Below are 25745 nucleotides of genomic sequence, written 5' to 3' on the forward strand. Positions count from 1 at the left end.
CGGGAGGGAAAGGTGGAGATAGCAACAGAGGCTGATAGATGATATGGAGAACTAAAGGCCGCAGATAGGAAAGGAAGGTGAAAAATGGAACTGAACGGAGCGGATTGTGGCAGATGGGAACAAGAGAGGTAGGGGAGGAATGAGCAATGCAAGGGAGGGGAAAGGGATCCAGTGTGAGATGAGCGAGCGAGGAGGAAAAGAAACAGGTGGTAGGAGACTGCAGGGTAAGGTTGGAGGGAGGGGTGCGAGAAAGGACCAGGTTAGGTAGGAGGAGAGAAAGGGACAGAGGAGGGTGTGGGTCATCTGTGGCTGGCAAACGGGAGAGCCACATGACCACAGCAGTTAGAGTGCAGGAGCTCGGCAAAGAGGTTTCTGAGTTTGCATTTGGTGACGCTGATGTAGAGGAAGCTGCATTAAGCTGTAGAGGAAGAGCACAAACTAGAATTGAGGAGGTTGGAGGAGGTGCGGGTGACTAACTCCATCACCTGAAAAGGGTGTTCAACTAAGAAAGGTGATCAGGAGCCGTTAAGGGAAAGGTGAATGGCAGATAGAACCAGAATGGGGGGGGTTGTCAAGAGGGAAGTTTATGAAATGGGTTAAAAAAAAAGGGAGTTTAACATTGAACTCGCTAGTAATTCTTGTTTATTGATATTTGTAATGGCACAGAGATTTCCAGGAATGTTTCCACTGAGTGGCCGTATTTAATGAAAAGACAATTATTTCAGCCTACCCATCCATTCCCAACCACTCACATGTCACCGTGTCTCTTTGAGACTTCCCTGCAGTAGCATTATTGGTTTATTTCAATACTTGAGGTCAAAGTGAATCAAAACTGCCGTTCAGAATTGATTTTGAAAAATGCAACGATTTTCTGGTGATTTAAAATCGCTGAAATTTCCTAACCTCCACTTGTCTTTCATTTTAAAGCCTATGGAGCAACATTGATCGAGCATTGCCTGATGATGTTTGGATTTTCTAGTAGTGCAAAAATAGGCCAAGATTTTGACTTGTCCAAAGGTAAATTTATGGCAGTTGTTTAAAAAGATATATATTTTTAAAAAGCTCTGAAAAATCGCATTTCTTGCATGAGGATAAGGTACTGCTGGAATTATTGCCAAACTACTAAGTATAGAATGATTTAAATGATTTCTTTGTGGCAAATTCGATATTTTTTATTTTCCTAGTTTCACACAAAGTAGAAACAAAACTTAAGCTAAAGTATTGTTCTTTAGGTCTACTCCAGCTCTTTATCATAGAGTAATACCGTATGGAAACAGGTCTTCTGCCCAACCTGTCCATGCTGACCAATATGCCCATTAAATGCCAGTCCTATTTGCCCACTTGAGGCCCATATCCCTCTAAACCTTTTCTATCTAGGTACCTGTCTAAATGGCTTTTAAATGTTATTATACCTGCCTCTTTCTCTGGCTGATCATTCATATTCTTACCACCCTTTGTATGAAGAAGATGCCCCTTCGGCCGATTTAAGTCTTTCCCTTCTCATCTTAAGCTTAAGTGCCATGGTGGCGCAGCGGTAGAGTTGCTGCCTTACAGTGCTAGAGACACTGGTTCGATCCTGGGTTTTCTCTGGATGCTCTGATTTCCTCCCACATTCCAAAGACGTGCAGGTTTGTAGGTTTGTTGACTTTAAATAAGCGAGTTTGATCATGTGCTGGTCATAGGTCGCAGCGGCAAAACATTCTTGCCGGTTGATCTGCTGCGTATATACAGACCTGCGTTTCATCCGTATTTTCCAGTTTTGCTTCGTAGAGGTAAGAAAATACTGCTTTGAAAAATATTAATTAGGTGTATTTATAGTTAATTTGTACAAGACTACGATGATTTTGTCTGTTTATTGCTTTATGCTTCGGTGAGTGAGCGAGATCGTGACGATTTTCTTTTGCATTGTAACTTGTACCGGAGGTGCTCCTCAAACGGGAATACGTCGCACTTCCCAAACCATGAGTTATTCTTGGTTTTCCGGATTGTCGGCGATGCAAAAAAAACCAAAACCGTCTGAGTGAATGAATTGTTGCTTTGTGCGGGCGGTGGCTACAGTCCTCAATGTCAATGGATGACCACTGTAAACTTGAAGCTGCTGTTCGTGCAGCGATTAGGCAGCTGCAGAGGTCAGCATCCAGCGGAGCGGTTAGGGTCTCGACCTGAAACGTCAGCCATTCCTTCTCTCCAGAGATGCTGCCTGTCCCAGTAAGTTACTCCAGCATTTTATGTCTACCGGAGTGATGTGTTTCTGGGTGATATTATAGGGAGGGTTTGATCAGACAAAGCAGCAATTCATTCACTCAGACATTTGTTTTTCTTTTGCATCGCCGACAATCCGGAAAACCAAGAATAACTCATGGTTTGGGAAGTGCGACATATTCCCGCTTGAGGAGCAGCTCCGGTACAAGTTACAATGCAAAAGAAAATCGTCACGATCTCGCTCATTCACCGAAGCATAAAGCAATAAAACTGACAAAATCATCGTAGTCTTGTACAAATTAACTATAAATACACCTAATTAATATTTTTTAAAGCAGTATTTTCTTACCTCTACGAAGCAAAACTGGAAAATACAGATGAAACGCAGGTCTGTATTTACGCAGCAGATCAACTGGCGAGAATGTTTTGCCCCTGCGACCTATGACCAGCGCATGATCAATAGAGATACCAAACTCGCTTATTATCCCTCATATGTGTAGGATACAAAAAGACTGTGTACATTAACATTATCTATGCCCTTCATGATTTTGTACACCTCTATAAAGTCACACCTCAGTCTTCTATGTTCCAAGGAATAAAGTCCTAACCTACCCACCGCTCCATATAACTCAGCCCCTTCAGTCTTGCCAATATTCTTGTAAATCTTCTTTGCATTCTTTCCAGCTAAATGATGACTTATCGTAGCAGGGCAACTAAAACTGTACACAATTCTTGAGGCCTCACTAACATCTTTTACAATTACATCCTGACACAATGTCCTGACTGATGAACACCTTCTTCACTAACCCAGTCACCCTGCACTTTTCATTTGTACATGCATCTCTCATTTCCGAGTCCATTGTTACCCTCTTTTTTCCCCCTCACTTGCCAGCTTGTCCCACCCTTGCATCTCTTCTAGCTTTCTGCCCTCCATGTGCAACATTCTCCACCCTCGATCCTTAATGTAAAGTGACTGGTGATGAGAACATTAGTGAGACTTCCTTTGGCTATCCACCTCACTGAGCATTTTTGTTGATTATTTTAATTTTCAATTTCTATATATAGATGGAGAGAAACTTCTGGCTGCTCTACAGATGGCTGAGGAATTTATGGAGAAGACAAAAAGCTTTAACGGACAGGTAAGCTTGTTAATATTTTCTCCTATGTGTTACTGTCACCCATTTTCCTTCAAGTTATTCTCTCCATTCTGTAATTGGATATCCCTTATCATCACGATTACTCTCTGGATATGAATCCTTGCATCTTATAGATGTACCTTTATACAAAGGTTAATTATGTGATGCCAAAATAAGGAGGTATAGTTTATTAAAAGCAAAATAAAAACTTTGCTTAGTTTTAATCCATGGTGCAGTTAAAAAAAAAATATATATATATATATCATTGTGCATAGAGGCATTTTGGTCCATCAAATTTGTTTGTTCACGGAGAGATACAAATCCCCCACTAATTTTCCCTGCAGCCTATTCTCCCAACATCCCCACCATCTCCCCCAAATTCTACCACTTGCCTGCACAATAAGGGCAATTTACAGTACTAGTCAATCATCGGACCTGCATGCCTTTACAGTGTGGGAGAAAACTAAAGCACCTGGGGAAATCCCACGTAATCACAAGGAGAACACAATCCACGCAGACAACACTGGAGATCAGACACAAAATGCTGGAGTAACTCAGCGAGTCAGGCAGCATCTCAGGAGAGAAGGAATGGGTGACGTTTCGGGTCGAGACCCTTTTTCAAACTTTGAGGTCTCGACCCGAAACGTCACCCATTCCTTCTCTCCCTAGATGCTGCCTGACCCGCTGTGTTACTCCAGCATTTTGTATCTACCTTCGATTTAAACCAGCATTTGCAGTTTTTTATTCCCACACTGGAGATCGGGATTGAACCCATGTATCTGGAACTGCAACGTAGCTGCTTTGCTTTGCCTCTCAGTTGGCAAAATACTTTTGAAGTAGAGATAATGTGGAAATTTATGGGGTGCAATAGATCCTCAGCCATTGTCTTCAGATAGAACCTTCTTGAATGAGCATTGTTACTTTCAAAAAAGTCATGTACATACTTAAATGTCATTAAACTAGAAAAAATAAATATGTATTAATTATTATTTTCTATTTCTGGTTAGGGATACATAATAAGGAAACGTGAAAGTAAGCCAAGTTTGGATCCTACTAAGCCACCTGAAGAGTTATTAACGTAAGTCTCATATTTTTGTTGATCTAGTTTGATTGTTGGGTAGTTGGAGGATCCATTTTAAAAGAAAATATTTTATCTTTTACAGCTATGAGGAATTTCATCCATTTCTTTTTGCGCAGCATGCAAACAGTTCTTCCATCGAATTTGAGTCATTTGATAAGGTGATAACCAAATTTCTGGATTTTATTTATTTCCTTTATGAAATGTTCTGTCTTATTCAGTTTCGGGGTGGGTTTATATTTTAAAGGGTTTGTACATAACACTTTCTTAATTAAGGACCATTATGATAGTATAATGATCTATTTAAGTTTTAAACTTAATTTTATAAATCCATGCTCTGATTAGAAAATGGTGGGCAGTGAATTTTGCAAACGTGCTGCTTTTAAGCAAGGCTTTTCCTGAATCTAAGATATTTTAAAATAGTCAATGAGTAATGTAGGCTTGTCAAGGGTCTGGACTAGACTGGACCTGGCCTACTCATTGAATTTACTGGGGCTGGTGCTCTCTGTTTACTTTTCCAGATGCGGAGGCTGAGCCCATCAGATGGAATGGGCCATGAAAGATAATCAGATCTGACCTATTAAAATAGACACACATACTAGTAAAAATGCAAATTATTTGACTTTTGGATAGGCACGGGGACCTGCAGGGAACGGGAGGCATATGGATTATGTGCAAGTAGATAAGAGATGGTCTTGGCATCAATTTTGGCACAGACATTATGGGCCAAAGGGTCTCTTGTGCTGTACTGTTCTATATTCTGTCTCACTGTTGGTGTTTAAAGCAGAGGAAAACTGAGCTTTGTTTCCATTCCGACTAATTGGCTAACAATTTTTTCAGGAAATGTGGTTTTAATCTTGGGTAAAAACAGTACTAGCTTGGGTGAAATTTGTGCTTCACTTGTAGTTACCTTGCTAACACACCATATCAAAGTTCAAGCCCAGTGGGGAAAAATGGGGTTTGCACAACACTGAAACAATAGCAACATATACAGTATGCAGTTGTCAGTTTTCTATTGATAATTTTTGTATACTAATTTTGTAACACATTTTTTGTTCAGGCTGTAGATGAATTTTACTCAAAGATAGAAAGTCAGAAAATAGATATAAAAGCTTTACAGCAGGTAAGGTTTAAAGCTCATTAAGTAATATTAAAAAAACACCTTTTAATCGGTGAATGTATATTGAAGTTCTGTTTCGTCTCCAGTGCATTTAAACCACCTGTTAGGTTTTTGTCAGTGTTTGAAATTATCATCATAGAAAGGGTGATAATTAAAGCAACAATAATTTATCATATGACTAACCATTTTATTGTTTTGAATACATTTGTTAGATTGCTCATCTTCACTTTTAAAGAAGGACATTGGATAATCCACATACTTAAAATATTGAAACAATTAATAAATTTTGTCACTTAACAGATTTGTGTAGCTGTGGGAGGAAACTTTAGGCCAACTAGTTGTTGTATCACAAATGCAATCACAAATTTGTTGTATCACAAATGCAATCAAAGGATGTATAATATTGACATTAACAACATTTACAACTAAAGGGTCATCATTTTTTTTAACCTATTCATTGCCAACAAAGAAAATGATCCTTTGCAAATATGTTAGTGTCTTCCTTGTTCAGGGATGCATCACCTGTGAAGAATAATTCCAACTGTTCTAGAATTGTGTCAGTGTGCAGAGAAATGAAAGGTTTCTTCATGGCACTATATCATTAACAATGTCTGTGAGTTCCCCAATATTATCTAACACATGGCCAGATATATAATCTAACATCCAGCTATGAAGTCTTGTTCTTAACATTGTTTCCTAATCTCCTAAATTAATTTTGAAGGCTTCTGGCACTTTCTTGACTAACATAATTTTCAACAGTTTTATCAAAGCAATGCACCACCCTCTTTTAAGCATACATGATGTATTTGTTGCTTTTAATTTTTAGAACATTTCTCCTGCCAAAATTGGAATAAGAATGTCACATTGTTTTTTTATTATGGTTCTGTTTGATGTGCTTAAAAAAAATGTTCATTAGTTCTGGAATAGATAGACCAAATCATACTTTCTTCTTTAATTGAGGAAGTTTGCAAAATTGGAAGAAAGTGAAATCAGAAGCCCCAGGAATGTCTGTGTGCGAGAGAGACAGAGGTCCAGGGGGTGGTTGAGGGGGGAGATCAGCAACTTGCTGTAGTGCCTGGTAAGACAGTGATGCCCTGAACTGGAGTACAGGTGATATGGTGAAAGGTGGGGTGAGCAGGTTAGACAATCTAGCTAATGTGGGCACGACCTGATTTTGTGAGAGCTGCAATCTTCACATTATTGCAGTTTATTGAACTGTATTTTAAATTGTGGAAATTGTAAAACATTTACTTGTGCTTCTTAATGTTTTCTAGGTCATTCATAACTCACTACATATTACAATATTAGTAATTGTATAGTGCAATGACAGTCTTATTGACTTGTATCCCAAATTCATCCTTGGCTCAAATTATCAGAATCATTTGACTAAGTTAGATTAATCTAATGTAGTTAGATTAAGGCAACATTAGATATAATATTAAATTTTACAGTAGTAAAAATCTAGTATTACATTTCCACAGTTCACGAAATAAAGTATGTGATTTAACGACCAATGTTAATTCACATAAAAACAACCTCTGCTGAACTTGAAAGGCCATGAAATTATTTGTTCTTGATGAATGTAGAGTTGTAAGTAAATTAATGTGTAATTTGCAAACACTTCTGCATAGGTGAAAACATTTTATGTAACACCAAACTTTCTATCTTCAAGGAAAAACAAGCATTAAAGAAACTGGATAATGTTCGTAAAGACCTTGAGAAAAGATTGGAATCTTTGCAAGTAAATCAGGTAAAAATAATCCCACACTTACAACAATGTGCAGAATGATGGTAAATTGTAGATTTACTGTAGTGGACATCATTATCGTGTGTACAGATAATGTAGCCTTAAGGTGCATTATTTACATTGTAAATGTGAACAGGTACCCTACAGCATTTGTGGGCGATTTTAGCTGTACAAATGCTACCTCACAACTCTTATTCACAAACTGAAGGCTCCTTCAAAACTTTGCTGCTTGCATCTTCTCTGATGGCATTCCCTTGGGTCTAAAATTCCCACAGTTTTATTCATTTTATTTCTGGGTTTGATCCTTTTCCCTTTCCCCAATCTCCACAAACTCTGCACATTAGCCATCATGCCCTGGAATCGATCCTGCATCCTTCAGTCCACCTTTAAGATGCTCCCCGAAACCCAATTCTTTAAACGTGTTTTATGTTTCCCCTCCTAATAACTCATTGTTTGGCTAGGTATTCATCTTTTTAACGATTCCACTGAAGTGAATTGACACATTTATCCAACGCAAAGGTTACTACAGGGAATGCAAGTAATCTTTTTTTCTATATTTTTCATTCATAGGAATATGATAAATTGAAAGGAGAGCTAATTGAGATTAATCTGACTGTTGTTGATAAAGCGATTGAAGTGATTCGCAGCGCCTTAGCTAATCAGATTGACTGGACGGAAATTGGGAGCATTGTAAAGGAAGCTCAGGAACAAGAAGACCCTGTTGCATGCTCCATTAAAGAGTTGAAGCTAAATACAAATCATATCACCATGTTGCTAAAGTAAGCTTTTTAAAAAATGTCTTTTGATGTAAGCTTTTAATCCATGATATATTACTGAAGATCTTGGGTTTCAGTGGGAAAACTAAAAATAGTAGCAAGTCTGCAGTTCTGAAAAATAATCCCACAGCAGTGGAAACTAGATTCCAACCCTAGGTACTGGAAATGTGAAACAGCAGGTTCTGGCTCAATACCTACAGCACCCCTGTGTCACCCCGAATGAATGTGTGCATTCTGATGTATTTTGGGATTACGAAATATGATTTTTATTAAGTGAGAATATACGATTGAACATCCAGCACATTTCTTCTAAAATTACTTGTTGAGCGAGATTAACAGTCATACATAAATGTGTGACCATAGTACTGAAGATTTCAAAGTTATGATGTAATGTATGGAATTTTCCTGCTGGATATTTCCTATGGAATGTTCCTGCTTGTCCAGTTGTTTGCTGATGAGTAAATTAGGAAAAAAGTGAGTTCTCTACTGTAAATATGATCTTGACTAGAATTAGTTAAATGTAACAAGAGACCTTGAAACTGTCCCATACACAGAAGATAACAATGTAGCTGATCCTTGAATCAATTTATTTTATTGATTCCACAGTATACCTGCAAGGGCATAGAGCCAAGGAATAAATTAACTAATATATAAAGCTTTAAAAAAAACTTCACAAACTGACATGCACTACTTAATATTTTATTAAAATATTTGACCAGAATAAGCTGCTACAGGTTGAAACTCTCTTGTCCAGCACTCTGTGGACTGGTAACTCTCATGGTATGGCATGTTTTGAATCTGCAGTACAGATCTGTGCTAATTAACTTATTCCAACTGAAATCTAAAATTAACTAAGACCTGTATTAATCTTCACCCAGTTAACCTATTAGTGCAACTTTTGCAATCTTAGCCAACTGCATTTTCAACTCAATGAAACTTCAGGTTATGGCCAGTTCTCAGAATCTTTACATAACCCGGGAAGTGTCCATACTTAAAAAGAACAGTTCTCCTGTTCAGAGCAAGGTGATCAATGGACAATTTGTATGCTCCTGAATTTCCTGTCAGATCACAAGGTTTCCAGACTGGAGAGTCTTCAGCTGGTCAGCTGCTATGGCCAGTTGCCTGAAACTATCCTGATTGATGCCCGTGAATGGGACAGAGAAAGCCCAAACCAAGAAATACCCTAAAATAAAGTTTTACAATCAGCTAAATCATGACCCCAGGTTTATCTGATAGTCACAAAAAGCTGGAGTAACTCAGTGTGACAGGCAGCTTCCCTGGAGAGAAGGAATGGGTGACATTTTGGGTCAAAACCTATCTGATTGTCATGTCTTTCAAGGTCTTGGAATGGTCCTCATGTTGAATAACAACCCACAATTATTAAAAATCAATTAGACAATTAAAAGTATTAAAACAATAACAATTTTGAACAGTATAAATTAATTTAAAGAAGCTATCTTATTCTGTAGTAGTCATTTCTCTCCACCGAATTGATTGGGCTCTTTACAATTTGGTACTTTGTTTAGAAACCCTTATGTAACAGATGACGAAGATCAAGATGTTGATCTGGATCAAGAGGCTGAAAATGAACAAACAAAAAGCAAGAAGAAAAAGAATAAAAATAAGCAACAGAAAAAGCTATTACAGAAGAACAAACCAATATTGGTCGATGTGGACCTCAGCTTGTCAGCTTATGCAAATGCTAAAAAGTAGGTGTTCATTTCATAAATCTACACAACTGTGACTGACGCTGCTATCTTCTTTTAAATTGATACTGTAGGAGCCATCTGTGTTTGTGCTGGCTGTTTAGGTTGTTATATTATTTTGTCTAGATATCTTGCTGTATTATGTGGGGCTGTCGTGAGATGAATACATATATGGGCATAATGGACGGGAAGGGGCCAGAATTAAGGAGTATGTCTGGAGATACATAGATGGGAGGGGTCAGACACAGGGAGTATGGCGAGATACAGTTCTTACTAGACCTGCGACGATGAGAGCTGAAAGCTTGGAGAGATACAGACCTGTTTGTATTACTTCAATAAACGACTAATTAAACGACTAATTAGTCGTTTCAATAAACGACTAATTAAACTGAAAATACGTTTGGAAAATCTCTTCGTTGGCTTGCGTCAAGTTCACTCCCTCCCCTTGTGAAGTAATAGCAAACGGAAAGGACTTTATTGAAAAGGACTGAAGTTGCCATCACAGATACTTTAAATTTTATGTTAAAATTCGAGATTGCGTTGTATTCAGATCTCAATTGGGAACTGTGGTTGCCAAATTGATCAATTGAATGTAGTAGCAATTATTTTGGAAACATTTTAGAATATTTTGACATTGAGATTTCTGTACATGAAAGGATATGTATAACTAAACTATAGGGCTTTTTTTTTAATACTTCCAGTATGAAGAAATTGCTAAAAATCAGAATTATGTTTTTGAGAGATTTATAGAGCCCTGTTTTGCACTACTGTTGCTTGATCTTACATTCCCTCCCACATTCAAGAATCTACATTTTATAAACACACCCTACTGGAATTAACTCCTTGGAAGAGCTCTGCTCAAATCCTTCTTCATATCTATGCTCAGGCTGCTATTTTGTATCATGTTGCTTAAAATTGTTATGACCTACAGTTAAATAATCAGATTTATCAATCACAGTACACATGGTTTGTGTAATTATTAATTGTGATACACAGATATAATAACATCTGATCTGTAATGATAAAAGGAGTATGAAGAGTTGTTTTGGTTTTGTACTTAATTGCACGCGGCCAAGAGGTGGCTAGTATTTAAAATATACAAGCGTGTTCGCAAGGATTTATATTTGATTATTTTTAGTAGGTTCATATTAAACATACCCACAACCCTGGAATAACTTTTTTTTTCAAATGATATTTTGATACAGATACTATGATCAGAAAAGACACGCAGCGAAGAAAGAACAGAAGACTGTTGAAGCTGCAGAAAAGGTGGGAAGTATTTCACACTGCAGCACAATTTTATTTTATTATCATTTCACTTGTGTTATAGATCTGATATTTTGAAATAAAAATTGGTTGCAAAAATATACTGCACCTTTACTGGTACATGAATCAGGTGAGATTGAGGGGTCAGCAACCTATTCCTATGCCTCTAATACTTCTGCTGGACCAGTCGTTAAGAGGTGGTGCATGAGAACGGCACATGTTCTTTTTCCTGTATTAAAGGACCATGTGAAACATAGAAAATAGGTGCTGGAGGAGGCGATTTGGCCCTTCGAGCCAGCACCGCCATTCAATGTGATCATGGCTGATCATCCACAATCAGTACCCCGTTCCTGCCTTCTCCCCCTACCTTTGATTCCGCTAACCCTAAGAGCTCTATATAAATCTCTTTTGAATGCACCCAGTGAATTGGCCTCCACTGCCTTCTGAGGCAGAGAATTCCACAAATTCACAACTCTGGGTGAAATATTTTTTCCTCATCTCAGTTCTAAATGGCCTACCCCTTATTCTTAAACTGTGGCCCCTGGTTCTGGACTCCTCCAACATCGAGAACATGTTTCCTGCATCTAGCGTGTCCAACCCCTTAATAATTTTATATATTTCTATACGATCCCCTCTCATCCTTCTAAACTTCAACATCAACATCCTTCAACTTCAACATCCTTCTAAACTAATACAAGCCCAGTTGCTCCATTCTTTCATCATATGACAGTCCCGCCATCCCGGGAATTAACCTCGTGAACTTACGCTGCACTCCTTCCTCAAATTAAGAGACCAAAACTGCACACAATACTGCGGGTGTGGTCTCACTAGGGCACTGTACAACTGTAGAAGGACCTCTTTGCTCCTATATACAAATCCTCTCGTTATGAAGGCCAACATGCCATTAGCTTTCTTCACTGCCTGCTGTACCTGCATGTTTACTTTCAGTGACTGATGTACAAGGACACCCAGGTCTCGTTGCACTTCCCCGTTTCCTAATCTGACACCATTCAGATAATAATCTGCCTTCTTGTTCTTGCCACCAAAGTGGATAACCTCACATTTATCCACATTACACTGCATCTGCCCACTCACCCAACCTATCCAAGACACCCTGCATTGTCATAACATTCTCTTCACAGTTCACACTGTCACCCACCTTTGTGTCATCTGCAAATTTGCTAATGTTACTCTTAATCCCTTCATCTAAATCATTAATATATATTGTAAATAGCTGCTGTCCCAGCGGCACCCCACTAGTCACCACCTGCCATTCTGAAAGGGACCTGTTAATTCCTACACTTTGTCTGGTCTGCCAACCAATTCTCTATCCATGTCAATACCCTATTCCCAATACCATGTGCACTAACTTTGCCCACTAATCTCCTGTGTGGGACCTTATCAAAGGCTTTCTGGTCCAGGTACACTACATCCACTGGCTCTCCCTTATCCATTTTTCTTGTTACATTCTCAAAAAATTCCAGACGATTAGTCAAGCAAGATTTCCCCTTCTGAGCCTTATCTATATCCTCTAGTTTTTTAAAATGATCCTTTGATATCTGGAATGGATGGGATATATCCTGCAATCTCAGATTTCTTGATTACAATATTATTTTGAGTCTGCTTGTAACAAATATGTACTAGTACAAAAACAAATACTGCTAATGCTAGAAATTTCAAATTTAAACAGAAACTCCTAAATATTTTCAGTACATCCACGAGCATTTGAGGAGAGAGAAAAAGCAATAACATTTCCAGTTGGTAAACTTTTATCAGAATTGTTCATTGACCTGAAATATTAACTTTGCTTCTCAAGACACACATGCCATGAACTGCTGAATATTGCCAGCGTGTAATGCTTTTATTTTGTATGTGCTACAGATTGCTTCAGAGTGTTATAAGTGCTCATTCATTGAGTATTTTGCGAGCAATTGATTTTCGACACTAAGTGACTTGGAAGATTTGGGGAATGGATGCAAAGTCAACTTCTGACACTGATCAACCACGGTCTCATTGAGTGGCTGAGCAGGCTTGAAGTACTGCATAGACCATTGCTTCTCTTTAGATATCCTCCTATTGGCTTCAAAATGTCTAGATTGTTGAAGTTTATTTTTTATTTTCATTTTAACTCTTAATTTTGACATTTATTAACGATTTATTCAAAAAATGTTTCTTTTTAGGCATTTAAATCAGCTGAAAAAAAGACAAAAAAGACGTTAAAAGAAGTTCAAACTGTCATTACAATTCAGAAAGCGAGAAAAGTGTATTGGTAGGTTATGTGGTATGTATTGAGTATGTAGAGCCCGCTAACTAGACTGATACAATTAATGGAATGTAAAATTTTGTATCATTCAAGTGAGTTCACTTTCTTCACTCTATTTCAATTGGGCTAATTTGCCTCCAAGCATTCTTTTCAGACTCTGAGAATTTAGTGTTCTGCTTTTATGCAGAAGTGGACTCTCACTAACTTGCACCTTTTAGTTGCAGGATTCAGTAATGTAACAATAAATATATTTTACACTGGGTCTCTTTGGTGTAGGCAGGCTTATTCCCCCAATTTCAGTAAAGGTGGTAAAATAGTTAATACCAGTTTAATCAAAGTTTGGTACAGAGTAATAAGCATGATTTAGCCCACTTGAGTTTCTCCTGACTGACCAGTGATTTCTAATAAATGGGAATTGTACAAAATAATGACATCCTACATTACCCTCATAAGGTCATACATGATAGAAGCAGAATTAGGCCATTCGGCCCATCAAGTCTACTCCGCCATTCAATCATGGCTGATCTCTCTCTCCCTCCTAACCCCATTCTCCTGCCTTTTCCCCAGAACCCCTGACACCCGTACTATTCGAGAATCAATCTATCTCTGCCTTGAAAATATCCATTGACTGGGCCTCCACAGCCTTCTGTAGCAAAGAACTCCATAGATTCACCACCCTCTGCGGAATTCTTTGCCACAGAAGGCTGTGGAGGCCTTCCATACCTTAGATCGACAGCCCAGCAAAGAATTGCTTGAAGCAGCTATGCACATCTTGCGACAACTCAGATCCAAGTTCTTCCTTGGATTAAAGAAAGGTCTCAGAGTACCATGTCAACCAATCGTTCATGCTGTCTCTGACCTGGGATCGTTGTGCACCAGTTCTTTAGCTATTTTATCCTCACAATCACTACAGGATTATTCAAGATTTACAAATTTATTTTATAAATTGTATAACAGACACCAGAGAGCACAGATCTCTTCGATCAGTTGAGACTAAATCTGAGAAATTAGTTTAATCTGCTAACAGATGCATACAAAATAGTCCTTGAAGAATATTTCCTTCTAGCGATTTTGTAAATTAAAGTCATTACATTTTCAGCATTTAAGTCGATTGCAATCAATTCTAGATTTTTGTCCTTTTTAAGTTCAGAACAGCAATTGAAACAATGAAGGTTTGAAATTTTTGAAAATGTTCAAATCTTTGTATGAAGATATAGAAAACTTCAAAGATTGAAACTAAGGTTTTGTGAATTATTTTAACCCTGAAGTATATAAGATTTCCCATTGGCTTTTCGGTTCCATCAGTGGCTTCGAACTTGAGAGTAAATGATTTTCTTATATTGCACAGTAACTTCTGATCCTCCTCTGTAGGTTTGAGAAGTTCTTATGGTTTATCAGCAGTGAAAACTATCTGGTAATAGCAGGACGAGACCAGCAGCAAAATGAGTTAATTGTGAAACGTTATCTTAAATCAGGTTTGTGTGAACCATTTGTGTTTTTTCTCATAAACTATTGTTTCTTGCAATTACAAATAGTTTATGTTAAATTAAAATATTGTTCAGGTGGTTAGTTCCTATTGCAAAGTCACTTGGGATTTGCGATAATTTCTTTATGTAAGCACCTAAAACCATGAGATTATATTGAAAAATTACCATTAAGCACCTCAAAGATCATTACATCTGCTTACTATATTCTCCCAGAATGGTCCTCAAACCAACTTTACATTTAACCTTTTTCCATGATGGCAGTCAGTATGATTGGCAAAAACAAAAAGAAAATGCTCCTATTTGGCAGTCTTTGTGTCGTATATTATTGCAAGGTAGAAGAAATTTGACATTGATTAAGTGTGTAGATATTGGGACAGATAGTCTCAATTAGGTTTTCGAGAAACCATTTCTACAGATCTTCCAAAACTGTTACCAAATGAATGGTTTATACATCGCAAATATTTGCGGAAATGATAATAAATATGAATCAATACCATTTTATTAGAGTTTTCTGAAGTGAATCCATCTCCATCATTTTGCCTAGGAAAAAAACTGCAGATGCTGGTCTAAATCGAAGAGAGACACAAAAAGCTGTAGTAACTCAGCGGGTCGGCAGCATCTCGGGAGAGAAGGAATGGGTGACGTTTTGGGTCGAGACCCTTCTTCAGACTGAAGAAGGGTCTCGACTCAAAACATCACCCATTCCTTCTCTCCCGAGATGCTGCCTGACCCACTGAGTTACTCCAGCTTTTTGTGTCCATCATTTTGCCTATGGGTTTGACAAATCCAGTAGAATTTACATCTCTTTTAAATCAGGAAGTTGGACCAGGAGTTACTAATTCAGCCACTCAACCAGATAAATTATGTGTAGAAAGGAACTGCAGATGCTGGTTTACACCGAAGATAGACACAAAATGCTGGAGTAATTCAGTGGGACAGACAGCATTTTGGAGAGAAGGAATGGAAAAAGTCACCCATTCCTTCTCTTCAGAGATGCCGTCTGTCCTGCTGAGTTACTCCAGCATTTTGTGCCTATCTTAGTTAAATTATGCCCATCTATACCATCTGCCCATTGTTACTTCCTATTCCTAAACTCCATACATAACATAAATGCTTTGTTCTTCACCTTGAAAATGTATTTGAAGAAGATCTACAACTTTTTGGGGGAAGATACAGATTTCTTCTCGACTAATGTGCGAAGAAATGTTTCTTGCTTTCACTCATAATAACAGAATTCTATTTTTAAATTATGCTTCCTTGATCTGTGCTTCCTTGAACTGAATTACAGCACCAGATAACCTGACAGAATACCCTTATTATGAAAAGTCTTTCATTAGACCATTTCTCAATCATTTAGTCTCGAAGGATAATAACCTTGAAATTTGCTGCCTAAACTGAACACGGTATTCTAGATGTGTTCCGACACTGTATTCGGAGAACTAAAGCAGTAATTCACATTTTTGCATTTAAATCCCTTTGAAACGGGCAGTTTTCTGTGTTAGGACCTCTTTGGTACATTGACCTTTATCTGAAAATGTGTACACAAGGAAATTTCTATAGGCTTGTACAGATGTCCTGTGGTTTCAATAAATTAAATGCAAGGCTAATGATATGGTAGCACAATGGTTAACCTTCTGGACAATTGATCCACAGACATGAATCCAAATCTCACCATGGCGGCAAGAGAACTAAATTCAAATAATGAAAAGTAACCTGGAACAAGAGCCAGCATCAGTAAATCCTGTCTGGTTTGGCGTCCCTTCCTACCCAAACCACCCCATCCCTGGGCACTTTCCCCTGCAACCGCACGAGATGCAACACTTGTCCCTTTACCTTCCCCCTCAACTCCATCCAAGGACCCAAACAGTCTTTCCAGGTGAGACAGAGGTTCACCTCCTCCAACCTCATCTATTGTATCCGCTGCTCCAGATGTCAACTTATTTACATCGGTGAAACCAAACGCAGGCTCGGCGATTGCTGACCTGCGCTCAGTCTGCATTAACCAATCTGATCTCCCGGTGGCTGAGCACTTCAACTCCCCCTCCCATTCCCAGTCTGACCTTTCTGTCATGGGTCTCCTCCAGTGACATAGTGAGTCCCACCGGAAATTGGAGGAACAGCACCTCATATTTCGCCTGGGCAGCTTGCAGCCCAGTGGTATGAACATTGACTTCTCCAACTTTAGATAGTTCCTCTGTCCCTCTCTTCCCCTCCCCCTACCCAGATCTCCCACTGTCTTCCTGTCTCCACCTATATCCTTCCTTTGTCCCGCCCCCCTGACATCAGTCTGAAGAAGGGTCTCGACCCGAAACCTCGCCCATTCCTTCTCTCCTGAGATGCTGCCTGAGCTGCTGAGTTACTCCAGCATTTTGTGAATAAATACCTTCGATTTGTACCAGCATCTGCAGTTATTTTCTTACATTTACTCTATCTGGTTGATTCTGAACTTCCATCCGAGATGGCCTTCGCAAATCACTCTGTTCAGGGACAAACTAGGGATAAATAGCAAAGTATAACCTTCAAGTAATGTTTGTGTATTGTATCCATTAGCATGCACCTGTTATCAGGAATCCTAAACACTTTTCACCCTTGAACCCAGGAGCACTAAAACCAGTTGTTGCACCACCAAGCTAATGTTGACCATATGTGACCTTTTTTCAATTGTAGATATAAATTTGTTTTCCAGGCGATGTTTATGTACATGCTGACCTCCATGGTGCTACCAGTTGTGTCATTAAGAGCCAAAAAGGTAAATTCATTAACTTTCAGCATTGCAAACGTAGATGTCTGTTACTTTTATTCTCTACTGACATAAGGTTTATTTTTGACTTGCAGGGGAGGCAATACCTCCACGTACATTGACAGAAGCTGGCACAATGGCAGTGTGTTATAGTGCAGCGTGGGATGCACGTGTAATCACTAGTGCGTGGTGGGTCCATCATAATCAGGTAATTGTGGATTTTTTTTTCTTTTGTACTGTTACACTGCAGTCATCCTCAAATGAGACATTACTTAAATGATTTGTTGTTAAAAATCACAGCCAACATTTTGATTGCTGGGAAAAAATATATTTATAGAAACATAGTGTTATGTTCAGCACAGCATAAGATAAAGTACACTCACACGTTGGTTGCCTGAATCGCGCCAGCCTTTATTTACCCAGCGTTCTCGGCTAATAAGGAACACCCACTCATTAACATGGCACATGAATATGCATGAATACATTACACTGCTCTCCCTTTTTTAAAGTATTAAATCCAAGTACTCAGTTACAATTTTGGTGTTGTGATACTTGATTTAAACCAATACTTTTACCATATTTACAAAATTTCAAATGATAAACATAACACATTTATTTTACATATTCACACATTTTCATTTTACTTGTAGAGTGAGTTGTCTAACTTACAAATTTAACCTAATTACTGGTTTGCGGTTCCTGCCTGATCGTCTAACAGTAACAGGTGCAACAGGCGTAACAGATGTACGTGTAGACTCAACTATTGGCTTGTTTGGCTCTATTTTAGTACACTGACCTTGACCAGAGAAGTCTGTTTCTTTATCTGTACTAACTGAATTTTGTGTATCAACCACAATAGTCTTTTCTAACTCACTTTCAGATGAATACTCAGGGATTAGGAATTCATGCTCAGTTTTTGGTTCATCTTTGGCTGGAATCATTTAATCCACATGAACACTTTTGATCTTGTCTCCAACATCCACTAAGTATCTTTTTGTTCCGCACACTTCCACTATTTTCCCAACATCCCATTTGTCTCGACTGGACTTATTGGGAGGACTGAGCACACGAACTTGCTCATCTGGCTTGAAGTTCCTCTCCTTTTTGTGGAAGTCAAAGTGGTGTTTTTGACAACTGTTTTTGCTCAACTCTCGAGGCCAAATTGGGTTGAACTAGACTTAGGCGTATTCTTAGCCTTCTCTTCATCAACAGTTCTGCAGGTGAATAACCCGTAGTTGTGTGTGGTGTGGTTCTGTACTTCAGCAAGAAACTAGCCAAACGATGTTTCATGCTGAGCTTTGAACTACCCTGCAAAACCTGTTTCTTGAGAGCCTCTTTGACTACTCTAACAGACCTTTCCGCCGCCCCATTGGAGGGCGGATGGTATGGAGGAACAAGTGTGTGTTTTACCCCGTTACGCTGCATGAACTCTTTGAACTGTTCTGAACGAAACTGAGGTCCGTTATCAGAAACAAGTTCTTCTGGTAAACCATGACATGCAAAAATTGATCTCAACTCGTCTTTGGTACGCTCAGCAGTAGTGCTTGATCCCATATGCTTAGCCTCAATCCATTTGGAATGACTATCTACTAGTACCAGAAAATTATCATTACCCTTTTCACAAAAGTCTACATGAACTCTCTGAAACGGTCTACTTGGCAATGACCAGGGTTGCAGTGGTGTTTTTGGTGGTTTACTCCGGCAATTTTGACACACACTACATTTGCTCACCAGTGACTCAATGTCACTGTCTATACCAGGCCAATACACATAACTTCTAGCAATTGACTTCATGCTTACTATGCCAGGATGTTCGGCATGAAGTTCGTACATAATCTTGTTTCTTAAAGACTCTGGTACAACCACTCTGTAACCCCACTTTATGCATCCCTGCTCACATGATAATTCATGTCGTCGATTATAGAAAGGCTTCAGTTCCGAGTTTGATCCACTCTCGATTTCAGTCCAACCATTCAATGTCTGTTCATAGACACTCTTCAGCACAGTGTCCTTCTCTGTTTCAGCTGCAATTTCTGTTGCAGTCACTGGAAAGTCTTCATCTACGACTTGCAGTGGGTAGATTGAGTTCTCACTTCCCACATCAGAGTTCTCATGGGGCAATCGGGACAACGCATCTGCGACTGCGTTGCATTTGGAGCTTCTGTACTCCACCTTGTAGTCATACTGGGACATCAGAATTGCCCAGCGCTGCATCCTTGATGCCGCCATGGATGGTATAGCTGATTTGGGACCCAGTATCGCTAGTAGTGGTTTGTGATCAGTTATTAGGGTGAATGGTCTGCCAAGAAGAAACTGGTGGAATTTCTTGATTCCGAACACAATGCTGAGTGCTTCCTTTTCTATCTGTGCATAATTGCGCTCACTCGGTGATAGGGTGCGGGAGGCAAAAGCAATATGCTTTTCCTGTCCGTCATCCATTACGTGGCAAATCACTGCACCTACACCATAACTTGAAGCATCACAAGCAAGTTTCATCTCGCGCGTCGTGTCGTAGTGAACAAGGAGTTTGTCACTTGTCAGGTTTTTCTTGCAGATGTCGTATGCACGTTGTTGTTCCTTTCCCCACATCCAATTCTCATCCTTTTGTAACAGATGATGTAGTGGCTTTAGCACGGTTGCTAAATCTGGAAGGAATCGTGCATAGAACTGCACCATCCCAAGGAATGATCGTAGCTCTGACACATTGTTGGGCTTTGGAGCATTCGCAATTGCTTCAACATTCGCCTTCACAGGGCGCAGTCCGTTGGAATCTACTTTGAGTCCAAGGTAGATCACCTCTGATTGCGCAAATGCACATTTGCTCTTTCGCAGTTTGACGTTGTGGCAGTTCAGTCGTGTGAGAACTTGCTCGAGTATTTCCAGATGTTCTTCCATGCCCACTGTGAATATCAGTAGCTCATCTTGGCGGAATGCCTTGCAACAATTTGTCCATGACGGACTGAAAGATTTTTGGGGAAGATTTCACGCCATAGGGCAGCTTTGTATAGGAATACAAGCCCTTATGTGTGTTGATGGTCAAGCACTGCTGACTTTCTTTGTCAACATTGAGTTGGGCATAAGCATGAGACAAATCCAGCTTAGTGAAGACTCTTGCTCCGCTAAGTTCTGCATACAGATCCTGCGAGGTTGGCAAAGGATACTGTCCGTCGTCAACAGCTTGGTTGATTGTGACTTTGTAGTCACCACATAGTTGAATAGTTTTGTCAGCCTTGGGTACAGCCACAATTGGCGTTGCCCAGTTGCTCTGGTCTATCTTCACGAGTACTCCATTCCGCTCCAACCTGTTGAGTTCTTCCTCCACTTGTTGCTTTAGCGCATATGGTACTGGTCTTGGTCGACAATACACAGGTCTCGCGTCTTGCTTCAGTCGAATGTGTGCAGAGTACCCTGTTATTCTCGTGTAACTATCAGCAAATATTTCAGCATGTTTGCTTACGACATTTTCAAGACGTGATTTGGACACATCGACGCTGAAAATGTTCTTCCAGTCTAATTTTATTTATCTCAGCCAATCCTTTCCAAGGAGGGTTGGTTTATTTCTGTAGCTGGCCACTATGATGGGCAGTGTTACTGACTGTCCATTACACTGAACTTTACAATTCATTTGTTCGCACATCTCCAAGGCTTCGTCGGAGTAGGTTCTCAGCTTGACCTTACTCTCGGACAATGGTGTCTGTGAGAACTTTGTTTCGTACAGGTCTTTGCTCATGACCGAACAGTCTGCTGCCATGTCAATACACATTTCAATTAACTGTTCATTAACCAATAGTTTAATTCGAAAGTCCTTGTCTTAGCTGGTTGTAGGCTTATTGACATCAGTTGCATGAATGATGTACAACCCAAGTTCATTGTCATCCGGGTTCATCTCTAAATTGTGAACTCTTTTCAGGGGTTGTCGTGTGTTTCCCACTTTAAGCTTGGCCCGACATGCTGAGGCGATATGGCCTTTCTTCTGGCAGTTATAGCTCTTAGCTGTTTTGAACTGACAGGATTGGGATGGGTGATTGCAACGATAACAACTGGCTGCACTCGGCTCCCCGCCATACTTCGGTTTCAGTTTGGCCCCTTTTGGTTTGGCCATAGGCGCTGCTTTGTGTGTGTACACGGCCACTGCAGTATGTGGTGAATGAAACTCGAGAGCATTCTTTGATGCCATCTCCATTGTAGTAGCAATCTTGCATGCTATCTCAAATGTAAGATCTGGAGTGCTCATGAGTTTGGACTGAATTCGTTCGTCCACTAGACCACAAACAAATCTGTCGCGTAATGCGCGTTCGAGAAAGGTTCCAAAGTTACAGTGCAACGTTAAGTTTTTCAAGGTAACAATGTACTCACTGATTGTCTCGTTTTGCTTCTGGTTTCTCGTGCCGAATTTGTAGCTTTCTGCAATTTCCAGAGGCTTTGGGTTGAAGTGCTCCTCCAACTTCTTTATAATGTCACTGAATGGCACATCTTTTGCCTTTATGGGCGCAAGGATGTTCACGAGTGTTCCGTACACTTTAGGTCCGATCTCCGTGAGCAGAATCGCTTTCATGTGTTCACGAACGGCCTTATTTGTTGCAGCCACTACCTCTCCTTCACTACTGGTCTCCGTGATGTTGTTTGCCATGAAGAACATGTTTGCTCTTTCCATATAGGAGCTGAACGGCTCTCTACTTTTGTCAAAGATGCCCAGGCTTCCGATGTAGCGCGTGGACGCTGCCATTTTGTCTCTTTTTTTTAAACAAAGGAACGAGGAAAGTTTTTTTTTTGCACAAGCTCAGATTTCCTGCCTGTTCTGGTGTAGCAAAGCACCTAACACTTAGCAGTACAAAAGCTATGCTAGCTATGCAAAACAAACTGTCTCCTCCACAATCCCGTCCTCGTCGCCAATTTTGTTATGTTCAGCACAGCATAAAGATAAAGTACACTCACACGTTCGTTGCCTGAAATCGCGCCAGCCTTTATTTACCCAGCGTTCTCGGCTAATAAGGAACACCCACTCATTAACATGGCACATGAATATGCATGAATACATTACACATAGGTGTAGGAATAGGCCATTTGGCCCTTCGAGCCAGCACCACCATTCAATATGATCATGGCTGATCATCTAAAATCAGTACCCTGTTCCTGCTTTCTCCCCACATCCCTTGATTCCTTTAGCCCTAAATCTAACTAATTTTTGAAAACATCCAGTGAATTGACCTCCACTGCCTTCTGTGGCAGAGAATTCCACGGATTCACAACTCTCTGGGTGAAAAAGGTTTTTCCTCATCTCAGTCCTAAATGGCCTACCCCTTATTCTTGAACTGTGACCCCTGCTTCTGGACTCCCCCAACATCGGGAACATTTTTCCAGCATCGAGCCTGTCCAATCCTTTAAGAATTTTTAATGTTTCCTTAAGATCACCTCTCATCCTTCTAAATTCCAGTCAATACAAGCCCAGTTGACCCATTCTTTCATCATATTGTCAGTCCCGCCATCCCGGGAATTAATCTGGTGAACCTACACTGCACTCCCTCAATAGCAATAAAGTCCTTCCTCAAATAAGGAGACCCAAACTGCACACAAAACTCCAGGTGCGGTCTCACCAGGGCCCTGCACAACTGCAGTAGGACCTCCTTGCTCCTAAACTCAAATCCTCTCGCAATAAAGGCTTTCTTAGGCATTAGCTTTCTTCACTGCCTGCTGTACCTGCATGCTTACTTTCAGTGACTGATGTACAAGCACACCCAGGTCTCGTTGCATCTCCCCTTTTCCTAATCGGACACCATTCAGATAATAATCTGCCTTCCTGTCCTTGCCACCAAAGTGGTTAACCTCACATTTATCCACATTATACTGCATCTGCCCACTTACCCAACCTATCGAAGTCACCCTGCAGCCTCATAGCGTCCTCCTTGCAGCTCACACTGCCACCCAGCTTTGTGTCATCCGCAAACTTGGAGATGTTACATTTAATTCCCTCGTCTAAATCTTTAATATATACTGTAAATAACTGGGGTTCCATCACCGAGCCTTGTGGCGCCCCACTAGTCACTGCCTGCCATTCTGAAAAGGACCCGTTAATTCCTACTCTTTGCTTCCTGTCTGCCAACCAGTTCTATATCCATGTCAATACCCTACCCCCAATACCATGTGTTCTAATTTTGCACACTAATCTCTTGTGTGGCCTTGTCAAAGGCTTTTTGAAAGTCCAGATACATCACATCCACTGGCTCTCCCTTATCCATTCTACTTGTTACATCCTCAAAATATTCCAGATGATTATTCAAGCATGCTTTCCCCTTCATAAATCCATGCTGACTTTGACCGATCCTGTCACTGCTTTCCAAATGCTCTGCTATAACATCTTTAATAATCGATTCAAGCATCTTCCCCACTACCGATATAAGACTAACTGATCTATAATCCCCCTTTTTCTCTCTCCCTCCTTTCTTAAAAAGTGGGGTTACATTGGCTACCCTCCAGTCTACAGGAACTGATCCAGAGTCAAGAGAATATTGGAAAATGATCACCAACGCATCCACGATTTCTAGAGCCACTCTGGGTACTGTGGGATGCAGATCATCAGGCCCTGGGGATTTATCTGCCATCAGCCCCAACAGATTACCTAATACCATTTCCTGACTAATGTGAATTTCCATCAGTTCCTCCCTCCCACTAGATCCTCGGTCCCCTAGTATTTCTGGGAGATTGTTTGTGTCTTCCTTAGTGAAGGCAGAACCAAAGTATTCGTTTAACTGTTCTGCCAATTCCTTGTTTCCCATTATAAATTCACGTGTCTTTGACTGTAAGGGACCTACATTTGTCTTCACTAATCTTTTCCTTTTTACATATCTAAAGAAGCTTTTACAGTAAGTTTTTATATTCCCCGCAAGCTTTCTCTCATGCTCTTTTTTTCCCCTTCTTAATTAACCCCTTTGTCATTCTCTGTTCTAAATTTCTCCCAGTCCTCTGGTTTGCTGCTTCTTCTGGCCAATTTATGTGCTTCTTCCTTGGATTTAACACTATCCTTGATTTCCCTCGTTAGCCACGGTTGAGCCACCTTTTCCGTTTTATTTTTTTGTCAGACAGGAACATTTATGTAGCATCCATCATAACTTCAGGATGTTTCAAAGAGGAATATTTGAAATGCTATCACCGTTGGAATGTAGGAAGCCTATCAGACGATACACAAGGCGTGGCGGTAGAGTTGCTGCCTTACAACACTAGACACCTGGGTTCGATCCTTACTATGGGTGCTGTCTGTACGTAGTTTGTACGTGATGGGTGTCAGAGGTTAAGGGGAGAAGGCAGGAGAATGGGGTTAGGAGGGAGAGATAGCTCAGCCATGATTGAATGGCGGAGTAGACTTGATGGGCCAAATGGCCAAATTCTACACCTATCGTTTATAATCTTATGACCTGCGTGGGTTTTCTCTGGTTTCCACCCACATTCCAAACACGTACAGGTTTGTAGATAAATTGGCTTAGTATAATTCAGACCTCCCAACCCGTCCGAATTTGGCGGAAAGTTTCCGCTTTCTTATTTCATTTCCGCCATTCTGATTTTGTCTCACATTTTTCCGCAAAACACATGCCCCGCCGCTCGCCCGGCCTCGCCTCTGGTCTTGCCCCACCACTGGCCTGGCCTCGTCTCTCACCTTTCTATAATAGTAGAATATACTCATGATAGGCTTGACATTGTACATGTAGTCCAAGAACTATAGACTGTTGGAAATAATAGTCGTTTTTCACTCGTGAAATAGCGCAACGCGTACGCGCATTTGGCGTGCATACTTTTTTTGCTGAAAAGTCGCATTACGCGCCATGTTACGAATTTTGATGTAAAATTCTGAATTTTGGACAACAAAATTCTGAATTTGTAAAATCAAATGTTGGGAGGTCTGTATAATTGTAAATCGTGACTAGTGTGAGTAGGATAGTGTTAGTGTGTAGGGATCGCTGGTCGGCGCGGAATCGGTGGGCCGAAGGGCCCGTTTCCGTGCTGTATCTCTAAACTAAACAAAACTGAACCAATAGCAATGTAATGACAAACAGATATTCCGTTTATAATATTATTGTTTGAGGGCAGCAGCTAAACCTTTGGTTTCCTCAACATTGTGATTTTATCTACCTAAAATGAGGCAATGGTTTTATGTCTCATCTGAAAGATTATGTCTTTAGAGAGCAGCAATTCTTTAGTGTTGCACTGATGTATTATATTAGATTTTTTTTTT

General features: G+C 40.0%; 1 protein-coding gene across 3 annotated transcripts in view; it reads left to right on the plus strand.

The window, feature by feature from the left end:
* nemf (nuclear export mediator factor) overlaps positions 1-25745 on the plus strand; it is a 62753-nt gene that overhangs the window by 14576 nt on the left and 22432 nt on the right. For all 3 annotated transcript variants that reach the window (XM_078406050.1, XM_078406049.1, XM_078406051.1), the window contains 13 exons: positions 928-1017; positions 3268-3341; positions 4346-4416; positions 4502-4577; positions 5477-5539; positions 7209-7286; positions 7854-8062; positions 9586-9768; positions 10971-11034; positions 13212-13300; positions 14666-14769; positions 17468-17530; positions 17617-17729. In XM_078406050.1, the coding sequence (XP_078262176.1) occupies positions 928-1017; positions 3268-3341; positions 4346-4416; positions 4502-4577; positions 5477-5539; positions 7209-7286; positions 7854-8062; positions 9586-9768; positions 10971-11034; positions 13212-13300; positions 14666-14769; positions 17468-17530; positions 17617-17729 (1277 nt within the window). The remainder of the gene's footprint in view (positions 1-927; positions 1018-3267; positions 3342-4345; positions 4417-4501; positions 4578-5476; positions 5540-7208; positions 7287-7853; positions 8063-9585; positions 9769-10970; positions 11035-13211; positions 13301-14665; positions 14770-17467; positions 17531-17616; positions 17730-25745) is intronic.

This window comes from Rhinoraja longicauda, chromosome 10 (assembly GCF_053455715.1).
Source record: "Rhinoraja longicauda isolate Sanriku21f chromosome 10, sRhiLon1.1, whole genome shotgun sequence".
NCBI classification, from domain to species: Eukaryota; Metazoa; Chordata; class Chondrichthyes; order Rajiformes; family Arhynchobatidae; genus Rhinoraja; species Rhinoraja longicauda.